The following is a 19378-nucleotide window of genomic DNA, read 5'->3' as shown; positions in this document are numbered from 1 at the left end:
ACCCACTGCCAGCCATGCAGGTCACCCATCAATTTTCAGTCTCTCCCCCAGCTGTTTACCTGAACATCCTCACTTCGCCTCCACTTTATCTAGTCTCTCCAAGGATGTACCCTTAAAGACTCTGGAACCTAAATGAAATAGAGGTGCTGTAGTTAAATCTTGTACCTGATTGTTCTGATACTAGCACAGTGGCCCAGGGACATTAATAGCTGTGATACAAAGTCTAAAGGAGCATCGCTTCCTTGGAATTCTTTGGGGACAGAGGTTTCCATGGGGACATCTTGTACCCATAATTTACACAGAGACTGAAGGAAACCCATTTAGTATTGTCATAATAGAACTATTTTAAATTTTCAAGTACTCTGGGTACCTATTTATTAATATTTTCCCCCTATAGCAGCATTAAGTATATACATTTTTTTTAACACTGCTTATTGCAGAGATCGAAAAAGTCACTTATCGGCTGATTGTTTGATAAAAATATCAGCAAGGCAGTTAAATAATAGTAATAGCTTTGCTGGGCCAGTTTCAGTCATTCTGCACATGCTTGAACTGGCTTGCACAATCATGGAAAAATATTCTAAATGGAATAGATGAGTACACTAACCGGACAAGATTAATTGATAAAGTAAATCTATGAGGAAACCATGGAAGATGTCAAAGTGCATATGCCGCATGTCTTGATATGCTAGTGAAACAATATTAAATTAGTTGTTCCAGTGTCTTGGAAGCGCACACTGCATTGTGTTTTCTGGTTACATGCAAAAGTAATGTAGTAAATAAGTCGCACTCACACACATTTGTTAAATTGTGAAAGCTGCCTGTGGCAATTGTGCAGGAAGAATAGAGATAAAAAAATCAATAGCACCTAAGCTGTCCTTTCTGCAAGTTTGCCCAAAGCAGTAGACCTATTAGATAGATACTCTCATAAGGTAAATTAATACAGGTTGTAATTCCAAATAGTACAGCATTTTTTTTAAACATGTACATTCCCATATAAGTAAAATAATTTTATTATGGGGTTCAAAATACATTCATCTTCTTGGAGCACACAGAGTCCTATCTTTGAGTCTTTTATTTTGTTAGAGTTATTGTATCCTCAATACATATTGTTTTCCACCTGAATAGTCCAACTATATTGGAGATAAAAAAACAAGTTTGCTTGAATTAATCATCAGGGGTTTCATTTGAAGAAAATGTTTCAGTTCTCAGAATGCTATGAGGCATAAAAAAGGCAGCGGGTCTGTCAGACACTGTGGTTTTATAGAGAAATTACATATATCTTGTGGGCAATATCCTAAATATGGCTTATATTAAAATATTCCAGATGTTATCAGAATATTTATAGCCTTATCCTTAAATATTGACAATCTCAAAATAAATTCTAAGGCAGTTATAACCTATAATCACAATGATCTAGTGCTGTGGAAATACAATGCAAAGCTATTTGAACATGTTGATGAACTGAAGCATTGGAAGAACAGGGAAAGGATGGTACGTTTAAGGAGACAAAAAAATATTTTTTTGGGAGAGTAACCTTAATGGCATTTGCAGAAGATAGACAAACCATTGATTTCTGGTAGAAGTATTGGTGGTGAGATGAGAACATGTTGTCTGTTTCTTGGCTAATATGCAGAAGGGAGTGGAAAGGGGACATGAAAAGTTGTACACAGCAGCCACTGTTCTACATGGCGAGCCTGTCAGATATTCAGGGTAAAAGCAGTAATGGGCAATGTTCTTTGTCTTTGTTATTACTGGTGGCCTTTCGATGCTTAAAAATGGGCAATCAGTTTAAAGAGAATCATATCATTATGTTGGCATTGTTGCAAGTAGACCATTTGTACACTAAGCTATAAGAGAACCAGCGAATATGTTCCAAAACTCCAAGCAGCAGAATAATGCCCAATTTTCTGATCATGCAGGTATCCATTAGAAAGGCATAGTTACACAGTTGGTTAGGGTTGGAAAAAGCCATGTGAGCAAGGAGTTCAACCCATACTATTCTGTACAGGCTGAGCAAACGCTCTTATAGCTTGTGCTTATGCGATAACATCAAAATAACTGTGTAAAAGGAATATTACTCGGGTTTGAGCACTCAGTGAAACTACTTTCTAACCATATGGGTTGAATGGCATATTTACATTTGGCAATAATTCAAATATCAAAAACTATTGTTTGGTGGGGATCGAGTATTCAAGATGCTGTATCTCTACCATCTAATGGCAATATTCTAGCAGCTTCTTGTGCAGTCTATATTAGGTTATTTATGATATTAATCTCCTTTACAGCCTTTACCATGATAGATTTTCTATCTGTAACTAATAGAGACCATTTTCATGTATGTATCCAACATTTTTTACTTCCATTGTATTGGTGCAAGCCAAGGTACCATTTTACAATGTAGACTCCTAATTAGCACAGCAAGATTACATTACGACCATTGTTGCCCATCATCGACATTAAGGTGTTAAAATATTAAACTTAAAGTTTTTATATATTAGGAAATTATTTGTTAAATAGACCAAAAATGCTATTTAGAAATTAAGATTTGTTGCTTTATCGCGTTGTTATCGTCATCATCTATTTATATAGCATCACTTATTTCGCAGCGCTGTACAGAGAATTCACATTAGTCCCTGCCCCATTGGAGCTTACAGTCTAAATTTCCTAACACACACACACAGATAGAGACTAGGGTCAATTTGATAGCAGCCAATTAACCAACTAGTATGTTTTTGGACTGTGGGGGGGAAACCGGAGCACTCGGACGAAACCCATGCAAACATGGGGAGAACATACAAACTCCACACAGATATGGCCATGGTTGGGAATCGAACTAATGACACCAGTGCTGTAAGGCAGAAGTGCTAACCACTAAGCCACCGTATGGTGCCAATGTTTCCTTTCAGCAGTTAAGTAATTGTTTCCAACCAAAAATTATGTTTTTAATATTTGTCGCTATGTTGTCTAATAGATTACTTTTTGGATACTAAATAACTATGTACAATTTGGCAGCTTTACCTTGAGAGCTGTGGAAGATATTCACCAACAAACAAACTTCTTCTTTTATATAGATATATAGAAGATTTATTATTGTTACGATAAATAGTATCTTCAATCACCCCAGGAAAAAGTCATATACACAATATCACATTTTAAGCATTTGCTTCCATAAAATTAATAGTGATTGGCTTCAATGTATTATGATACCATCGTTTACAATGACCAAAGCCATATCTCTATTTTACGCTCATGCATTCTATGGAGAGAAGGATCTAAAGAGAGTTGACATAAATCTGTGTGATGTAAATGTATGGTAAGGTCTGACAGTTCTGTACTACACTCTTTCAATGTTTCATAGAGATTTCGTTTGCAGAATCTCAAAGTGTTCTCCCACTCCACACTTGTGCAGAGCACTGAGAAAAGAAAACAGGAATTTATCTTCATCTCTGTAGAATGATTTAAAGTAAAAAAAAAAAGAACAACAACTAAAAGATACTGACAGTATATTAAAGTATGTCCATTGTATGTCAGCTATGTTAAGTTTGAACTGTCAGGCTTGGGAAGAGATAGGCATTGTGTTTGTATGAAGTCAGGTTTGCCTTATTTTGCTGGGATTCACCTTTAATGAATTAAATAAATGTTTTTATAAAAAGAGTGATAGCTGCATGGAACAAACTTTTAACAATTGTGGTTTAAAAAAATAATAGTAATACAAATATTTGTAGTAAGCACAGGTCTATCCCAAAAAATAAAATGCTAATAAGTGAAGTCAGCAGATTACTCGGCCATCTGGTGTTTTTCTGAATATTTTCCTTTACTAAAATTCAGTAACTGCAAGCAATTGGTACAAATGAAATAAGTGCTATCATGAGCCATATCTGTGGGGTTAAATGAAACACCCATAGTCTATAAATCTTCTATTCATTTACTTATACTGGCATATGTCATTCTATCTTCATATATTATGATATTAAAGGAGAGCTCCATCCAAGGAGTTGCCCCCTCCCCTAGATAGCTTATCCAACCTTCCTGGGTAGAAGAAAAGTAGGGTCCATTTCCTGGGTCAACCACTATTTATTTCCACAGCTTAAATACTCTCACATAGAATCTTTCAGGTGTATAGGATGAACTAAGCATTGCACATTCATGATTCTGATACAGTTCTTGAGAAGTTTTAACACGGGCAGCACCTGATTCGATGTGCGTTGAGTCAAATGCTTTGGGATTTTATTATTACTATCCACTTTTGCATTCTGAAGGAAGCAATGCTGCCCTTTTTATTACTGGTATCCTGAGGCGGGAAGAAGAGTCCTAGTATATTTCACAATGTAGTGTAAAGCATCATAAATAAGTACTTAACTTAAGTTTTCCATAAAAACAACAAAATACATTGTAGAGAAGTAAACTAGGTCCTATTAATTCTGAACCAATTTATTTATTGGGACAAACATTTTTTTTAAAATGTGTATATATATTTCCCTTCCAAACAGGGTAGCATTGCTTCCTTGAGAATGCAAAAGTGGGCAGTAACTGTGGACTTGATTGACAACTGTCAATCAGATGTGCGACATGGCCGAGCCAGCAAGGAGCCACAAAGAATATCACATTTCTCATTGACGATCACTGACAATTCCTGCCCAATTTTTTTTTGCTCCAAGGTACAAAACAGGATTCTATTCATTTGAATATGAGTAAGGAGTCACTTATGTGTTCTGGAGGGGGTATGGGACATATAAGGGCTTTACAAATCAAAAGTGGTAAATCAACAAAGGTGCAGCCCAGCCCAAAACACATCACAAAGCTTCTATATATAAGAACTAAGTAACTAAGAGTTTTGTAGAGCATAATAATAATATCATTATAATTTATGTGGTACCACCAAATTCTACAAGGCTCTACAGTGGGAAAAATCAGCATAATACATGAAACATAAAGGTGGAACAAGCAAAGGTAAAATGCAGAGCCTTTAAAAGGCATAAGTTCAATAAAATAAGATTAGGGACCATCAGTGTGGTTTGAATTTCAAGTTATAAACCAAAACTGGATCACTGCTACCTTCAGAGAACATGTAAAAAGCTGATGGTTTTGCCAGCGAGGCAGATGGGACAGGGAGGTTCTGAGGCCACTCACAAAGCGCACACTCCATCTGTGACATTTATTTAAATGTCTTATCATACAACACATTCATTCTTGTTTATCTATGCGGGCACAATACGAGGCATATGAGGGTGGCTAGCTCTTATTCAGCAAGAAAATTCCTGATTCGCCAGCTGTGTCCCCCAGCAGTCTCCTCCATCTTGCTGTACACAGCATGTTAATACCCTTATAAACTGGTGCCGTCACACATAGCAAGGTTCATGATATCAGGCAAAAAAAGGAAAAAAAATATAACAATTAAATAACTAAATCCATAATAATTTAAATACTTTTAAATGTTGCTCTCTAATACAAGTATTCATCTTTATCTTACATCTGTTATATCACTAACTGAACATAACACTGAATGTAAAATAGGTTGTAGGGGGCATGCCACACTACAAATAAGTTGTCCTTGCGCTCCCCTATTCCGCCTCTCTGGGCACCAGGGCTGCAACTTACGCTACACTCAAAATTCTGTGTTGTTTTTACTGCCCATGATGCCCTTTATAAAGTTTCTAACTTTGCAAGGAACATAGAAGAGCCTTCAGAGACACCATCCTCTGTTGTCATTTTGGAAAATTTGCTACTGGCTTGTGTTTTGTTTCTTTTTTCATGTATGAAAAATAAATTGAAGCAGAGGGAAGGTTGAAAGTGGTAGGTAATGCCCTCTCTTGCTGTTGAAAAAAATCCTGGAGTCATAAAAATAACAAATGATGTGTATTTGCTAGAGTGTCAAAGTTATGAGTTTATTTTGTAATGATGTGCTCCTGCTTTCATGAGGTAAACTGGCCGTGTCGGAGGTGTTATTAGTAATATGGATTCAGTGAAGCAGAAAGCAGAGTGACCGAGAGATCAGTGTATCAGTCAGCAAGAGGGCAAATGGGAAGAGACAGCGGGAGAATGAGAAAAGAGTAGTATTGTTTGCACACAGATAAACCCTTTGACTACCAAACTGGGCTGGCTGCAGAGTATTGTGCACATGCTACAGGATCAGTATATTTTCAGGGTCCATGGCTTATTGAATGATTTGTAATATTGCATATATCCTGTGTATAAGTAATAATTTTCTTTAGCAACTAAACCTTATTTTCATATTCGTGTTTCCGACAGTAACTGCTTTAAATGGGTTTCATCCAAACATATGTACAAATGTGCTATAATTCTTTGAATATTGTTCACTAAAAATTCTGCAAAATAAGTTAAAGCTTAACAAACTTAGGCAGCTATTTTAAGAGGCAGGTTTTTGGAGCAACTGAGAAGGAAATTAAATGGCCCCTTTTTATTTGCAGTTCTAACAATGAAATTGTGCACATCTATTTTTTTAATATTGTATGCTGTTTATATTCAAATGATTAGGACTTTAAACAAGGGATGAAAAGAACACAATTTCCATCCTAAAGGTGGCATTGTTCTATTTGGATGTTTATAACCTAACATTGCAATATGTGAAAATTAGTTTGGTCACTTAGGTAAGAAATATATCTGGACAATAATGACAAAGTAGCATCACTATGTCCCAGAACACTGGAAACACTGGCAGTTTTTGGACTGCTCTATTAGTTTTTTGTTGTCTCCCTTAATGTCAGGTTGACCTTTGCTAACTGACCAGTCAGAAGCATCCCACAGTATTTCATCTGCAAATGTAAGTTAGTGACATGATTCCAAATAATACTTTTACTTTTTCTGTTGGAAGGTGCTTGGCCGGGAGGTCTACACATCTAACAATCAGCTTGGAGGCATTCATATCATGCACAACAACGGAGTGACACATGCCACAGTATATGATGACTTTGAAGGAGTGTACACTATTTTGCAATGGCTTTCCTACATGCCGAAGGTATGTTGTTTGAAGTATGTTTCAGATAGTTTAAGATAATGTTTAGTGAAAAAAAAGCTATGCATTATTCATATTGTTATAAATTGTGAGTGCCTACATTGCTTACTCTGACAAGGCAATCTGAAAACAGCCAGCCATGGAACAGTGTCCCAGTGCTAGTTTTATTACTAAAGATTGTTGGATGACCATTATATATTATAGCTGATTTTTTATGGTCAGAAAAGTGACGGAAGACGTTCTTAAAATATTTCTTGATAAAGCTTGATTTATGCTTTTAGGGGTACGCAAGGATAACCAAGGCCCAAACTATGTTTATTAAGAAATATATGTACACTCTGAACGTGATTGGTATGTTATTAAATGCACTGAACAGTGGTGGGGATGTTGGAACCTTGTTCACCAAGTAAAAACTTAACAAAAGTTTGTTTCATTCATTCATTCATAAAAAATGGATTCATCTTTCATGGACACAATGATCGATTACACCAATCTTTGTGAGTCACATTGTTCCTTCACTGTGCTGCCCTGATAGCATGCTGCCGTATGCACAAATGTGTTCAAGTTATTGAATGACATTAGTTTATATAACTCATTCAGTATGTACTAGAAAACAAATTGTTTCCAGTGAAAAACGGAATATTCCTAAATACTGCACACTATAATCCATAATAAGATTTTTCACTGTACAAATGACTTCTCTCCTATATTACATAACCAGGTCATTAATGTCTTCAATCTGAACTTGACCTTTTTTGTGTTTTGTTTATTTGTTTTAGAGTGTGTCCAGTCCTGTGTCCATAATTGCTCCAAAGGATCCAATTGACAGACACATTAACTTTACACCTACCAAAGCTCCTTATGATCCCAGATGGATGCTGGCTGGCCGACCTCACCCAAGTATGTACTTGTATTAAGAAACATTTATTTAAAAACACTTTAACTGTGATGTCTTATATTTTTCTTTGATGTCCAAACATCTATGTTAGCCAAGAAAATAATGTAACACTTTACAACACCCCTGTTTTTCAGAAAAACAAAAACTTTATTTTTAATATATAGGGAATGAGTCTGCATATTCCATATTCATTCATAGTACCTCATGTAACTTCATAGCTGCTTCTGCTATGTGCCAGCTTTATGTTGATACTAAATACTTTGTAGAATCAAATTTAAAGGCCTGTTTCTGACCTACACAGCCCTCCATAAATATGTTCCTCTTTCCATTGCAGTCTAAATTCTTAAATGAATTCCTGTATGACTCCTGTGCTTGGCATTGTTAACATACTGTCTATATTATAGTCTTCACTTACTGCTTTCTATACAATAGTTTCTGCTTGCCTTGCACGGGAATGGAATATAGGGACTACCTTCCCCGTTGTGTCCTCTTCCACATAAATGGGGATCATATAAGTCAGAGACAGAATATTCTGATGTTGAGTACAGTAGGAGAACTCTGACATGTGATAGTCAGATTTATACTGTTTAAAATGGTTTGTGGTGCAATCAACATTTTTGTAATGTAACGGATTTCATCTTTCCTTAAGTGGGAGTCACTGGATGACCTGGATTCTTTGTTATGAAAATGATCTGAATATTGATCACACTCTAAGGGGAATATAGACTTTATTGAAGTGTTTTGCGATTAATTTGAAAGATAAATAACCAGATTAGGGTTGCATTTTGGAACTTTGTGCTCTTTAGTATTGGTGTGCTTTCACAGGGCTGAGTTTTGTTTAGGTTCTACATAACTTAAAATATTTATGACCTCATATTAAAATAGTTTCATCATGTTAAATAGGCCCTTTTATGACGCTCATCTTCAGAATGGACTTTTTTTTATTTTCGTTACCTACTTCATTAAACCAGTTTTATACCTTACACTCCTGAACCCGTCCTTGCATCTGATATGCCTCATTAAGCTTTTACATGTAAGTGTTTTTGAGCACTATGCTACCATGAGTGCTATAAAACAGATGCTGATTCACCTTTACAATGTATACAAAATGAAAAAAAAGTATGCTGGCATATGTAAGTGTGTATATTGTATTTGGTTTCATTGACAGGGCAATATGTAAATTCTAACTGCAGTTGTTGAGGATGTTTAGGGGTATAGTAAAGCTCAGCAGAGAGGCATCCAGTTTGTAGTTGAAGCCCTAATTTAGGCTGAATACACACTACAGGGTTTTCAGACGATTATGGGGCCAATTGTGCGATAAACGACCGTTCGACCTGATATCACATTAGTGTGTACTCTACAACAATGATTGTTCCAAAGCACATTATATTGTTTCGTTTGATTTCTAAACCAAGCTAAAAATCATGTTCAATGATGGAACAATGTTGTTCCAATTCTGCAGTGCATATGCACTCATGTTTGGCAGTGTCCATAGATCACTATGGAGTGTGCAGAGTCACAATCTTTTCAGGCAATGGTTATGACAGATGAAAAGCACTGATCTAATGGTAAATCTTGTAAAACATGTATAGTGTATACACACGTATTGGCATGCTGATCCAGACTTTTTTTTCCTACATTTTTAGTCATTAGTAAAATCGATATCGCATCGGGATAAATTTTCTGTAGCGTGTACCCAGCCATAGACCATTTCTGTAATTTTGTAATTTGCTAAGTATCTGTTGTAGCTGCAGACACTTCTATTTGTATCCTTCATAAACAAACAGAACAAGCTGTAAATTTGTTCTAAAATTGTTTCTAAGATGTAGTTTTGGATATGTGCAGCATTATAGTACACAAGTGATGCTTTTAAACATATACACATCTGTAAATAATATCTGCACATATAATATATTTTGTCTGGGCTGATGTAATTACTTATTATCAGTGAAGTGTAATGTCATCACTTCAGTGTTCATTAGGAGAACTTATGTATAATAGGGAATTGAACCACCTGCTATAAATGATTACGGACATCAGTTCCAAGAATACTAGAAGTCACCTCCGATTTCTGTGTAAAAGAACTGTGCTGTTTTTGTTATCACAAAACTCCTCAGTGATTTCTGATATCTGTGAAATTTACAGCAGGATGTATATTATCCCACAATTGTTTTTATTTATGTCTCTATCTCTTTACTGTAATAACTGTTCATGCAAATTACACAAGAAACTTTGGACTATTACTAGTGTTTAAACAGCTGTAATGATCTACTGCTGCTTTAATTAGACAGTTTTATGTATAAATTTATGTATACTCTTATGGGCTGTTTGATTTTATTAGTGTTATGGAGTTTCCTATTCTTTTTGTGACTGCATCTTAGAAAACACGGGAGCACCTAAAATGGCAGCTATTTAAAATCTAAATTACTTTGGCCATTTTCATATTTCCATTGGGCTAAGCTTAATAACACTCCACTTCTGAGATGTGCAAATGTCCTTAAACTTGGTAAGAAAAGGTGAATTAGAGTTGAGAAACATCAAATAGGTTTGTGGTTGGCCCAGTTTGCTCTATTTGGATAATATTTTACATTCACTCTGCAGCCATTTATCCTCCTGTCTGAAATGCTAGCTGCAGCCTGGCTCCAAATAAGGTAGCTTTCAGATTTTAATTTAGTAGAGGCGTTAAGAAAAGAAGATGATTCCAGGTGATAAGTTAAAGTAGATATCTGGTAGGTGAAAAGTTAAAGCCATTTATTAGAGAAGATAGTGCTATGAGATTCTTCAATGTGACGCGAGACTCTGGGCTAGAATCTAAACCAGCAGCTCAAACTTGTGATAGGAAGATAGGTCTGGAATAGATGCTCACACTGTACAGTGAGGCCAAGAAGCCTGCAATGTAGAACATAATAATTACAAGGCTTTTCTCACCATGATAAAACACTCTTGCCTGCCACTTTAAGTCAGGAAAGGTTACAGCACTTGGAGACATTCTTTTAATTGGTTTTGGGCTTATGATTTCAGAGGTTGGGGTTCAAATGAATCCGTTTTCTGTTCAGACTGGTGGCAGTGCTTCAGCTTGCTATATGTTTTAGGTGTCCAAAGTAAGGAAAGAGCTGGAATCTATACGGAGGGTAGAAATGTTCCATCCTCCATGTTGCTTATACTATAGTGTGAAAATGCTGATTCATGTATCTACGGATCCAAATTGTTTTACTACTTGTAATGGAAATATTGTAGCTTAATGGTACAAACTAATATCCAACGTTAAAAGTTTATCCTGTATCATTGTTGATTTACACGATACAAAATATACAAACAGCAACACAAAGCAAACAAAAGTAATGTTACTTTCTAGTTGTATGAAAACAAAAAGGAAAAACAGTAGAAATGTTTCTAGATTTTTCTTCCATCTTTACAAATAATTATTTACAATAGATTTCTAGAAGGCACTGCACTGTGTTAAAAAGCACTGCTTTAAAATCAGATCCATCTTAGGTTTAATAAATAAATTTATTACAATGCTCAATTTTTATTTTCTCAACACATCACATATTTCCACTGTTCCGCCTTTTGGCAACTCTTGCATTTTCAAGGCACACATTGTTTTACAATTGTGAACAGTGGGAGATGACACCTATTAAAATTTTACTGTACTGTATAAAGTGTTTTTATTATTTACATTTTTAAGGGACAGTACAACAAAACAAATTATATAACAAAACATACATACCCAATTCCAGTATACTAAAAGTTATTATCGCTTTTAACAGACAAAGATATTATTTAACTCTAATCAGAGTAAGTATTTTCATTGACAAAAATGTACAGTGAACTACACTTCGGAACCAAACTAAATAAATGAGTTAAAACTGAAACCAAAGCTAAAGCTGCGCAGGGCTGTTACTAATATCATAACTGGTGGTTCGCCATAGACATCAAACATCTTGGTAGGGGAGGACAGCAAATTGAGACTCATACCAGTGGTGCCAATTTTTATGATACCTGTGTAAGGCCTTTTTACTATAGTAGATATAAACCATTCATGCCTACATATCTCAGTTACTAAATTAGTTCAGTGATCAACACTGGGAGCCTACAGCGCCATCCAACCCCTAGCAAGGACCACCTTGGCTAGGAAGGACAATATAAATATATAAATTTGAAGAGTGGCTTGTCTAAATTCTCATCTAATGTAATACCAAACAAACATATCTTGGGGCACATAGGAGGGGTGAGAGGTAGTGTAGAGGAGATGTGTGCCCATATATTACACCAAAATGATTGAACAATTGGTCATGTCCATAATAAGTGTCAGAAAGTACATATGGGGTCTCCGCACTTAGGACACTCAGAGGAGGTGCGAAGTCTCATCATGTGTAGGCTAGAGGGTGTTACATACACTCTATTCAATATATAAAAATGTATTTGCTGGAACTTGAGACATGAGGTGGCAATTTTTGTACGCCCTATCACCAAGCTCCATTCATCATCTAAAAGGACGCCCAGATCATTTATTTCTCAACTGATCCAATTCTCTCTGAGACACCTGAGGCAGTAATGTGGCATACAACACTGTTATTAATTTACAGAAACCCAGAGAACCCATCACATTTGTTAAAGGGGAGTCTAGGATCTGTGGCTGCTCTCTAGGAAATTGAGTGTTAATGGCATGCCTCAATTGCAGATATCTGAAGAACTGGGAGTTAGATAACTGGTAAGAGGACTTTAGTTGCTCAAATGATCGTAAGTGACCATCTATATATATTTGACCAATAGTATGCACTTCCGTTTTTTATCCACATCATTATATCTTCTAACTTCACCAATTCCCCCAAATCAGAATTATGCCACAGATGGGAGTCTGGATCCAGCCCTTCGCCTCTCAAGAGTGCATGTGCCACTGACCATATCATTGAGGCCTGTCTCATAATTTCAGCCACCTCACTTGGTTTGTGTCGGATCAAAAGAACATGTAGTGGTTCGAGGGAGAGGTCCATCTGCTCGCCCAAAAAGTGGCCATGAGCAGTATCATGTGAAGCAAGGGATTATGTGAGTAAGTTGAGAAGCAAGATAGTAAAGTCTAAGGTTAGGCAAGGCCAGTCCACCTGAGCTCTTTGTCCTACATAAGGTATTGAAGCACACCCTAGCTCTCTTCCCTCCCCATATCAACGAGATTAGGTACTTGTTTATATTTTGGAACACATATAGCGGCAATTAAACTGGGGAATGTTGTAAAGTATATACACATTTGGGTTGGATTACCATTTTATTAAGATGAATTCTTCGAGTAACTGTAAGGGGAAGTCTTCTCCATGTATGACATTTATTATTAAGGTATTCAGTTATTGGGTCTATATTGAGTTTGACGTAGTCAGACGCATGAGCCGTCATGTAAATTCCCAAATACTTAAACTTGTTAGACCATTGGATTGACTTGCAGAGCACAGCACCAAGTGGAGGTTGCCAACCTAGAGGGAAAACCACTGATTTATTCTAATTGATTCTGAGACCAGAATAGTCCCCAAAACCCTCAACCACCTCCAGATGATTTGTAACATAGTAACATAGTTGATGAGGTTGAAAAAAGAGACCAGTCCATCAAGTTCAACCTATTTTGGATCTCCTGCAATCCTGCACTTATATTTGAAATTGATCCAGAGTAAGCAACTGCCAATCTATTTCAATTGTGAAAATCCCCCCAGATTCAATATCGCAGTCCTATTTTTACCCTATATCTACTACTATCTTGCATTTTAATTAATGGTTGTATCCCTGGATACACTTTTCCGCAAGAAATTTGTCTAACCCTTTCTTAAACATATCTATTGAATCACAATCTTTCCTGGCAGTGAATTCCATATCTTGACTGCCCTTACTGTAAAGAACCCCTTCCCTTGCTGGTTGTGAAATTTCCTCTCCTCTAACCTTAGGGGGTGACCGCGTGTCCTGTGTATAGTTGTTATGGCCTGATGCTTTTCTGCACCAAGTCCCTACAGGTGCAGTTCTGCTTTTTCCACACTAGAGGCCGCTATGTGGATTGTGTGTCCTCCCTCAGCTGTTAAGTGTTTTGCTGATCACCAGACCATAAAAACTGACCTGTGGCAATCATTCCTTGCTGGTTCATTGTTTGTGTTACAGCTCTGGATCTCTGTTTGTGTTGCAGCTCTGGATCTCTGTTTATTTTGCAGCTCTGGATTTTGCTGTTTATGCTTACCTGGCTTTTGGACTCTGACTTCAATCTGCAGCTCTGGAGCCTGGCAAGTTTAAAAGACTTTGTTTTGAATATTATTCCTGGACATTTTGTTTCATGCCTTGCCTGGCCCTTCAGCCACTGAGATCCAACCCTGCCTGTATTTACAATAAATATTTAAGTTTACCATCATCACTGTTTCTGTGCAGTAATATTGTGAAATACACCAGAGAGCCGTGACAGAATGAACTAGCCCAACCTCATGGATCTTGCTGGGGCCACACCTGTGTCAGCTTTTTCAGACTCATCTATGCTACAGGCATTACAAATGGACATAATCCTGCTACGCTCCCAGCTGGCTAAATTTTCTACCTTGCTTATGGACCCACTCAGGAGGCTGTCAGACTCTGTCTCTTCTAATGCAGAAGCAGGTGATTTGTCTCCACCAATCCTCTCTGCTGTGGAATCTGTGCAAGCAGCACCTCGTAATTGTGCTTCTACAAATTTGCCGTTTACTAAGAACTATGGTTTAACTAATTCCCGGTTCACAGGTGGTCCACGCCCCCATCTCTCCGAAGAGGAGCGGCAGCGCAAAATAACAGACAAATTGTGTCTGTACTGTGCCAGCAATGAGCACTTCTTACAGGTCTGTCCTATCCGTAGACCACGTCAGCCTACTGATCCATCCCCTGTTGTTTCCTCTCTGCATTACAAATTTGTTTATGTTCCACCATTTATTACTGCCTCCCGCTCTATGGTGCAAGCTCCTACCTCCAGTGCCAAGCTTCCAGCTCCTGCCTCCAGTGCCAAGTTACCAGATCCTTCCTCTTGTCCTGAGGTGCCAGCCTCTGCCTCCTGTCCTGAGGTGCCAGCCTCTGCCTCCTGTCCTGAGGGGCCAGCCTCTGCCTCCTGTCCTGAGGTGCCAGCCTCTGCCTCCTGTCCTGAGGTGCCAGCCTCTGCCTCCTGTCCTGAGGTGCCAGCCTCTGCCTCCTGTCCTGAGGTGCCCGCCTCTGCCTCCTGTCCTGAGGTGCCAGCCTCTGCCTCCTGTCCTGAGGTGCCAGCTCCCGTTTCCAGTGCCAACCTTCCAGCTCCTGCTTCCAGTGCCAAGTTACCAGCCTCTGCCTCCTGTCCTGAGGTGCCAGCTTCTGCCTCCTGTCCTGAGGTGCCAGCCCCTGCTTCCTGTGCCAGCACCTGCTTCCTGTGCCAGCCCCTGCTTCCGGTGCCAAGCTTCTAGCTCCTGCTTCCGGTGCCAAGCTTCTAGCTCCTGCTTCCGGTGCCAAGCTTCTAGCTCCTGCTTCCGGTGCCAAGCTTCTAGCTCCTGCTTCCGGTGCCAAGCTTCTAGCTCCTGCTTCCGGTACCAAGCTTCCAGCTTCTGTTTCCAGTCCCGAGATACTATCTGCTTCAGAGAGGGCGCTACCCTTTAAGTCCGCTCCAAAGACATTATTGAAGGTCCAGCCCGAGTTGTTGGTCAATACAGTCCAGCCCGAGTTGCCGGTCAGTGCGGTCCAGCCCGAGTTGCCGGTCAGTGCGGTCCAGCCCGAGTTGCCGGTCAGTGCGGTCCAGCCCGAGTTGCCGGTCAGTGCGGTCCAGCCCGAGTTGCCGGTCAGTGCGGTCCAGCCCGAGTTGCCGGTCAGTGCGGTCCAGCCCGAGTTTTTACTCAGTGCTGCCGCGTCCGAGGCTCCTCACAGTGCTGCCGCGTCCGAGGCTCCTCACAGTTCTGCCGCGTCCGAGGCTCCTCACAGTGCTTCCGCGTCCGGGGCTCCTCACAGTGCTTCCGCGTCCGAGGCTCCTCACAGTGCTGCCGCGTCCGAGGCTCCTCCCACCGCTGTCCAGTTCAAGCTGTGTGCCCAGTCCGGGCGTTCAGATGAATGTGCTCAATCCGAGCTCCCTGAGTTGGGTGCCCAGTCCGAGATAACAGCTGCTAACCCACAGTCAAAGTCTTCAGAGTGCCCAGTCATAGACTCCTGTGCTATAATTGTCAAGGTTACTGCCTGTAAAATCTGCTGTCTAGGTTGGGGAGAGGAAAAGAAAAGAAAAAAAAAGCGTCTGGAATCCGCTTTGTTTAGGGGGGTGTACTGTTATGGCCTGATGCTTTTCTGCACTAAGTCCCTACAGGTGCAGTTCTGCATTTTCCACACTAGTGGCCGCTATGTGGATTGTGTGTCCTCCCTCAGCTGTTAAGTGTTTTGCTGATCACCAGACCATAAAAACTGACCTGTGGCAATCATTCCTTGCTGGTTCATTGTTTGTGTTGCAGCTCTGGATCGCCGTTTGTGTTGCAGCTCTGGATCGCCGTTTGTGTTGCAGCTCTGGATCGCCGTTTGTGTTGCAGCTCTGGATCGCCGTTTGTGTTGCAGCTCTGGATCGCCGTTTGTGTTGCAGCTCTGGATCGCCGTTTGTGTTGCAGCTCTGGATTTTGCTGTTTGTGTTGCAGCTCTGGATTTTGCTGTTTGTGTTGCAGCTCTGGATTTTGCTGTTTATGCTTGCCTGGCTTTTGGACTTCAATCTGCAGCTCTGGAGCCTGGCAAGTTTAAAAGACTTTGTTTTGAATATTATTCCTGGACATTTTGTTTCATGCCTTGCCTGGCTCTTCAGCCACTGAGATCCAACCCTGCCTGTATTTACAAAAAATATTTAAGTTTACCATCATCACTGTTTCTGTGCAATAATATTGTGAAATATACCAGAGACCCGTGACAATAGTCCTTGGGATAAAAAGTTCCCATGAAAGTTCTCTGTATTGACCCTTAATGTATTTGTACATAGTAATCATATCTCCCCTTAGACGCCTCTTTTCTAAAGTAAACATGCCTAAACTGGCTAACCTTTCTCCATAACTTAATGACTCCATACCCTTTGTCAAAGAGCCATCATGGTCTTTAAGGAAGATCAGCATATCGTTCACATATAGCACTATACTATCAGAGATATTCCCCATCTGGATACCCTTGATGTTTTCATGAGAGTGGATCAAACAAGCCAATGGTTCTATTGCAAGGCAAATAAGGCAGGGGCAATGGGCAGCCTTGCCGGGTGCCCCGACCCATATCAAACGGAGCTGTCGTATAACCGTTAACACTTATCCTGGCCACTGGTGCACAATAGAGGAGTGTAACAAGTTTGATAAAGCTGGAGCCAAAACCGAAACTCCCCAGAACCTGCCAGAGATAGTCCCGAGGCCTTTGACTGATTCAAAGGCTTTGGCTGCATCCAAGGAAAGACCACTGCTTTCTCCCCAGGAGATTGAACCCTCTGGATATGCATAAATAACCGCATGTTGTTAATCAGGGCAGACCTGCCAGGCACAAACCCCATCTGATCTGGGTGAACCACCTCCTGTATGACTCTATTAAAACTTTTAGAAAGGATTTTAGCAAGGATCTTGGCATCAGTGGTGATTAAGGAGAAAGGGTGGTATGATTCTGGGTGTAGGGGATCTTTTCCCGATTTTTATATAAGGATGACTATGGCCTCTGACATAGATGGGTGCAGAAAACCACATTCCAGGAACTAAGAATAAATCTCTAAAAGTTTGGGAACAAGGAATTTGTTGTATTCTTTATACACTTCTATAGGAATACCATCAATTCCTGGGGCCTTACAATATGGAAATAATGAAATGGCTGCCGTAATTTCGTCTTCTGTAATGGGGGAGTCTAGGAGGTCGGCCGATTCTGGTGATAGTCGTGGGAGTTTAACTCTTTTAAGGTAATTGTCATGCTCGGTGGGTGCATATTGTGTCTTTCTTGAATATATAAGTGACCGTCATACTGAAAGAAAACTTCAGCAATTTTAGGTCTTGTAAACTGCTTTACATTATATTTGTCTAACATAGTAGGAATTGTCCTGCTGGACATCTCATCTTTTGCTAGACATGCCAGATAACTTCCCTTAAGTCGGCTTGGAAATATTGATTATGTCTAGAGAACATAAGACTTTGACTATTCTTCTCATATATGAAGTTGGAGCAATCAGATTGAGCTCGTAACCAGTTTAATCTGTCTCTAACATCATGTGTACCAATATATAAAACCTCCAGATCTTGACATTTCTGTTCGAAATCAGACTCCCTCTGTCTATTAAGTTTTTTAATTCCAGCTAATTTGTTTGTAAATGTGCCCCTCATGAAAGCTTTTAATGAGTCCCACAACACAATGGGATTGATCTTTATCGAATTATCTATAAAATAATTTTCCCAAAGGTTCTCCAATCCCATACCATCACCCAGTTTGGTTAACCAATATGGATTTAGCTTCCAGAACTGTAAGCCCCGTTGAGCTCTAAGGTCAAGGTCTGCAAGGATTGGGGAGTGATTGGAAATGCCCCTAGGCAGGTATTCGATTCCAGACACCAAAGGGAGCAGATTACGTGAAGCAAGGACCATGTCAATTCTTGAAAGGGAGTGATAAGTACAGGGGTGACACGAAAATTGTCTGGTATCTGGGTTTCTAAACCTCCAAACATTTATTAGTCCCATATCATCAATAAGTTTACCAAAATTAGTTGGCCTACTAGGGAGTGTCATGGGGTCTTCCCACCATCTATCCAGATTAACATTTATTACATTTTTAAAGTCTCCCAAACACAACACTGCTGTATCAGGAGCCGTGCTCATGAAAGCTGCACCTTTGCAAATAATGTCGCTATTGTATGCGGGAGGGATATATACTGCTAAAATAATCATTTGGGTATAGTTAAATGAGGCTCTGAGAAAAATATATCTGCCCTATGGATCAATCTGAACCTGTTCCAAGACAAAGTTAAGCTGTTTTTTAATTAGCACTGAGACACCTCTGGAGTATGTTGAATAAGTGGCATGATCGGCCCATCCCACCCGGGATTTTTTAATGGAAAGAACCTTACTACTGGTAAGGTGAGTTTCTAGTAGACACAATACATCAGGATCAAACTTTTTGACCTGGTTTAGCACCAATAACCGCTTGAGTTTGTCGTTCAGTCCCCTAATGTTCCAAGCAAGCAGGTCTACTCATGTTTAAGTTGGCCATAGCGAGCCAGTATTCAAATCAGAATACAGGTATCTATCACAGTCCTGCACAGCATAGACGCCTCTGCTATAACAATACAATGTTCAGGAGTGTTTAGAACAAAACATATTAGCATAGTTAATAACATGATTACAATAAGTAAAGCGACTAACCAATTTTTCGTTAACAATCCCTAACCCTGTATACCAATTTTAACTAAGGCATACCTGTAACCCTTCAAAACACAAAACATCCTAATAATTATAATTACCCCTTAAATCCTAACAAGAGAAATCCCAAATCTGTAGCCCCAACACCAGAAATAGTTC

At 39.3% G+C, this 19378-nt stretch overlaps 1 protein-coding gene across 3 annotated transcripts in view; it reads left to right on the top strand.

Moving 5' to 3' along the window:
- Positions 1-19378, top strand: part of ACACA (acetyl-CoA carboxylase alpha) — a 526387-nt gene that overhangs the window by 330734 nt on the left and 176275 nt on the right. For all 3 annotated transcript variants that reach the window (XM_075195717.1, XM_075195718.1, XM_075195719.1), the window contains exons 45-46: positions 6836-6979; positions 7756-7876. In XM_075195717.1, coding sequence (XP_075051818.1) covers positions 6836-6979; positions 7756-7876 — 265 coding nt within the window. The remainder of the gene's footprint in view (positions 1-6835; positions 6980-7755; positions 7877-19378) is intronic.

The sequence above is a fragment of the Mixophyes fleayi genome, chromosome 2, assembly GCF_038048845.1.
Source record: "Mixophyes fleayi isolate aMixFle1 chromosome 2, aMixFle1.hap1, whole genome shotgun sequence".
NCBI classification, from domain to species: Eukaryota; Metazoa; Chordata; class Amphibia; order Anura; family Limnodynastidae; genus Mixophyes; species Mixophyes fleayi.
Note: the sequence above shows the minus strand (reverse complement) of the source record. Positions and strands in the feature narration are given on the sequence as shown.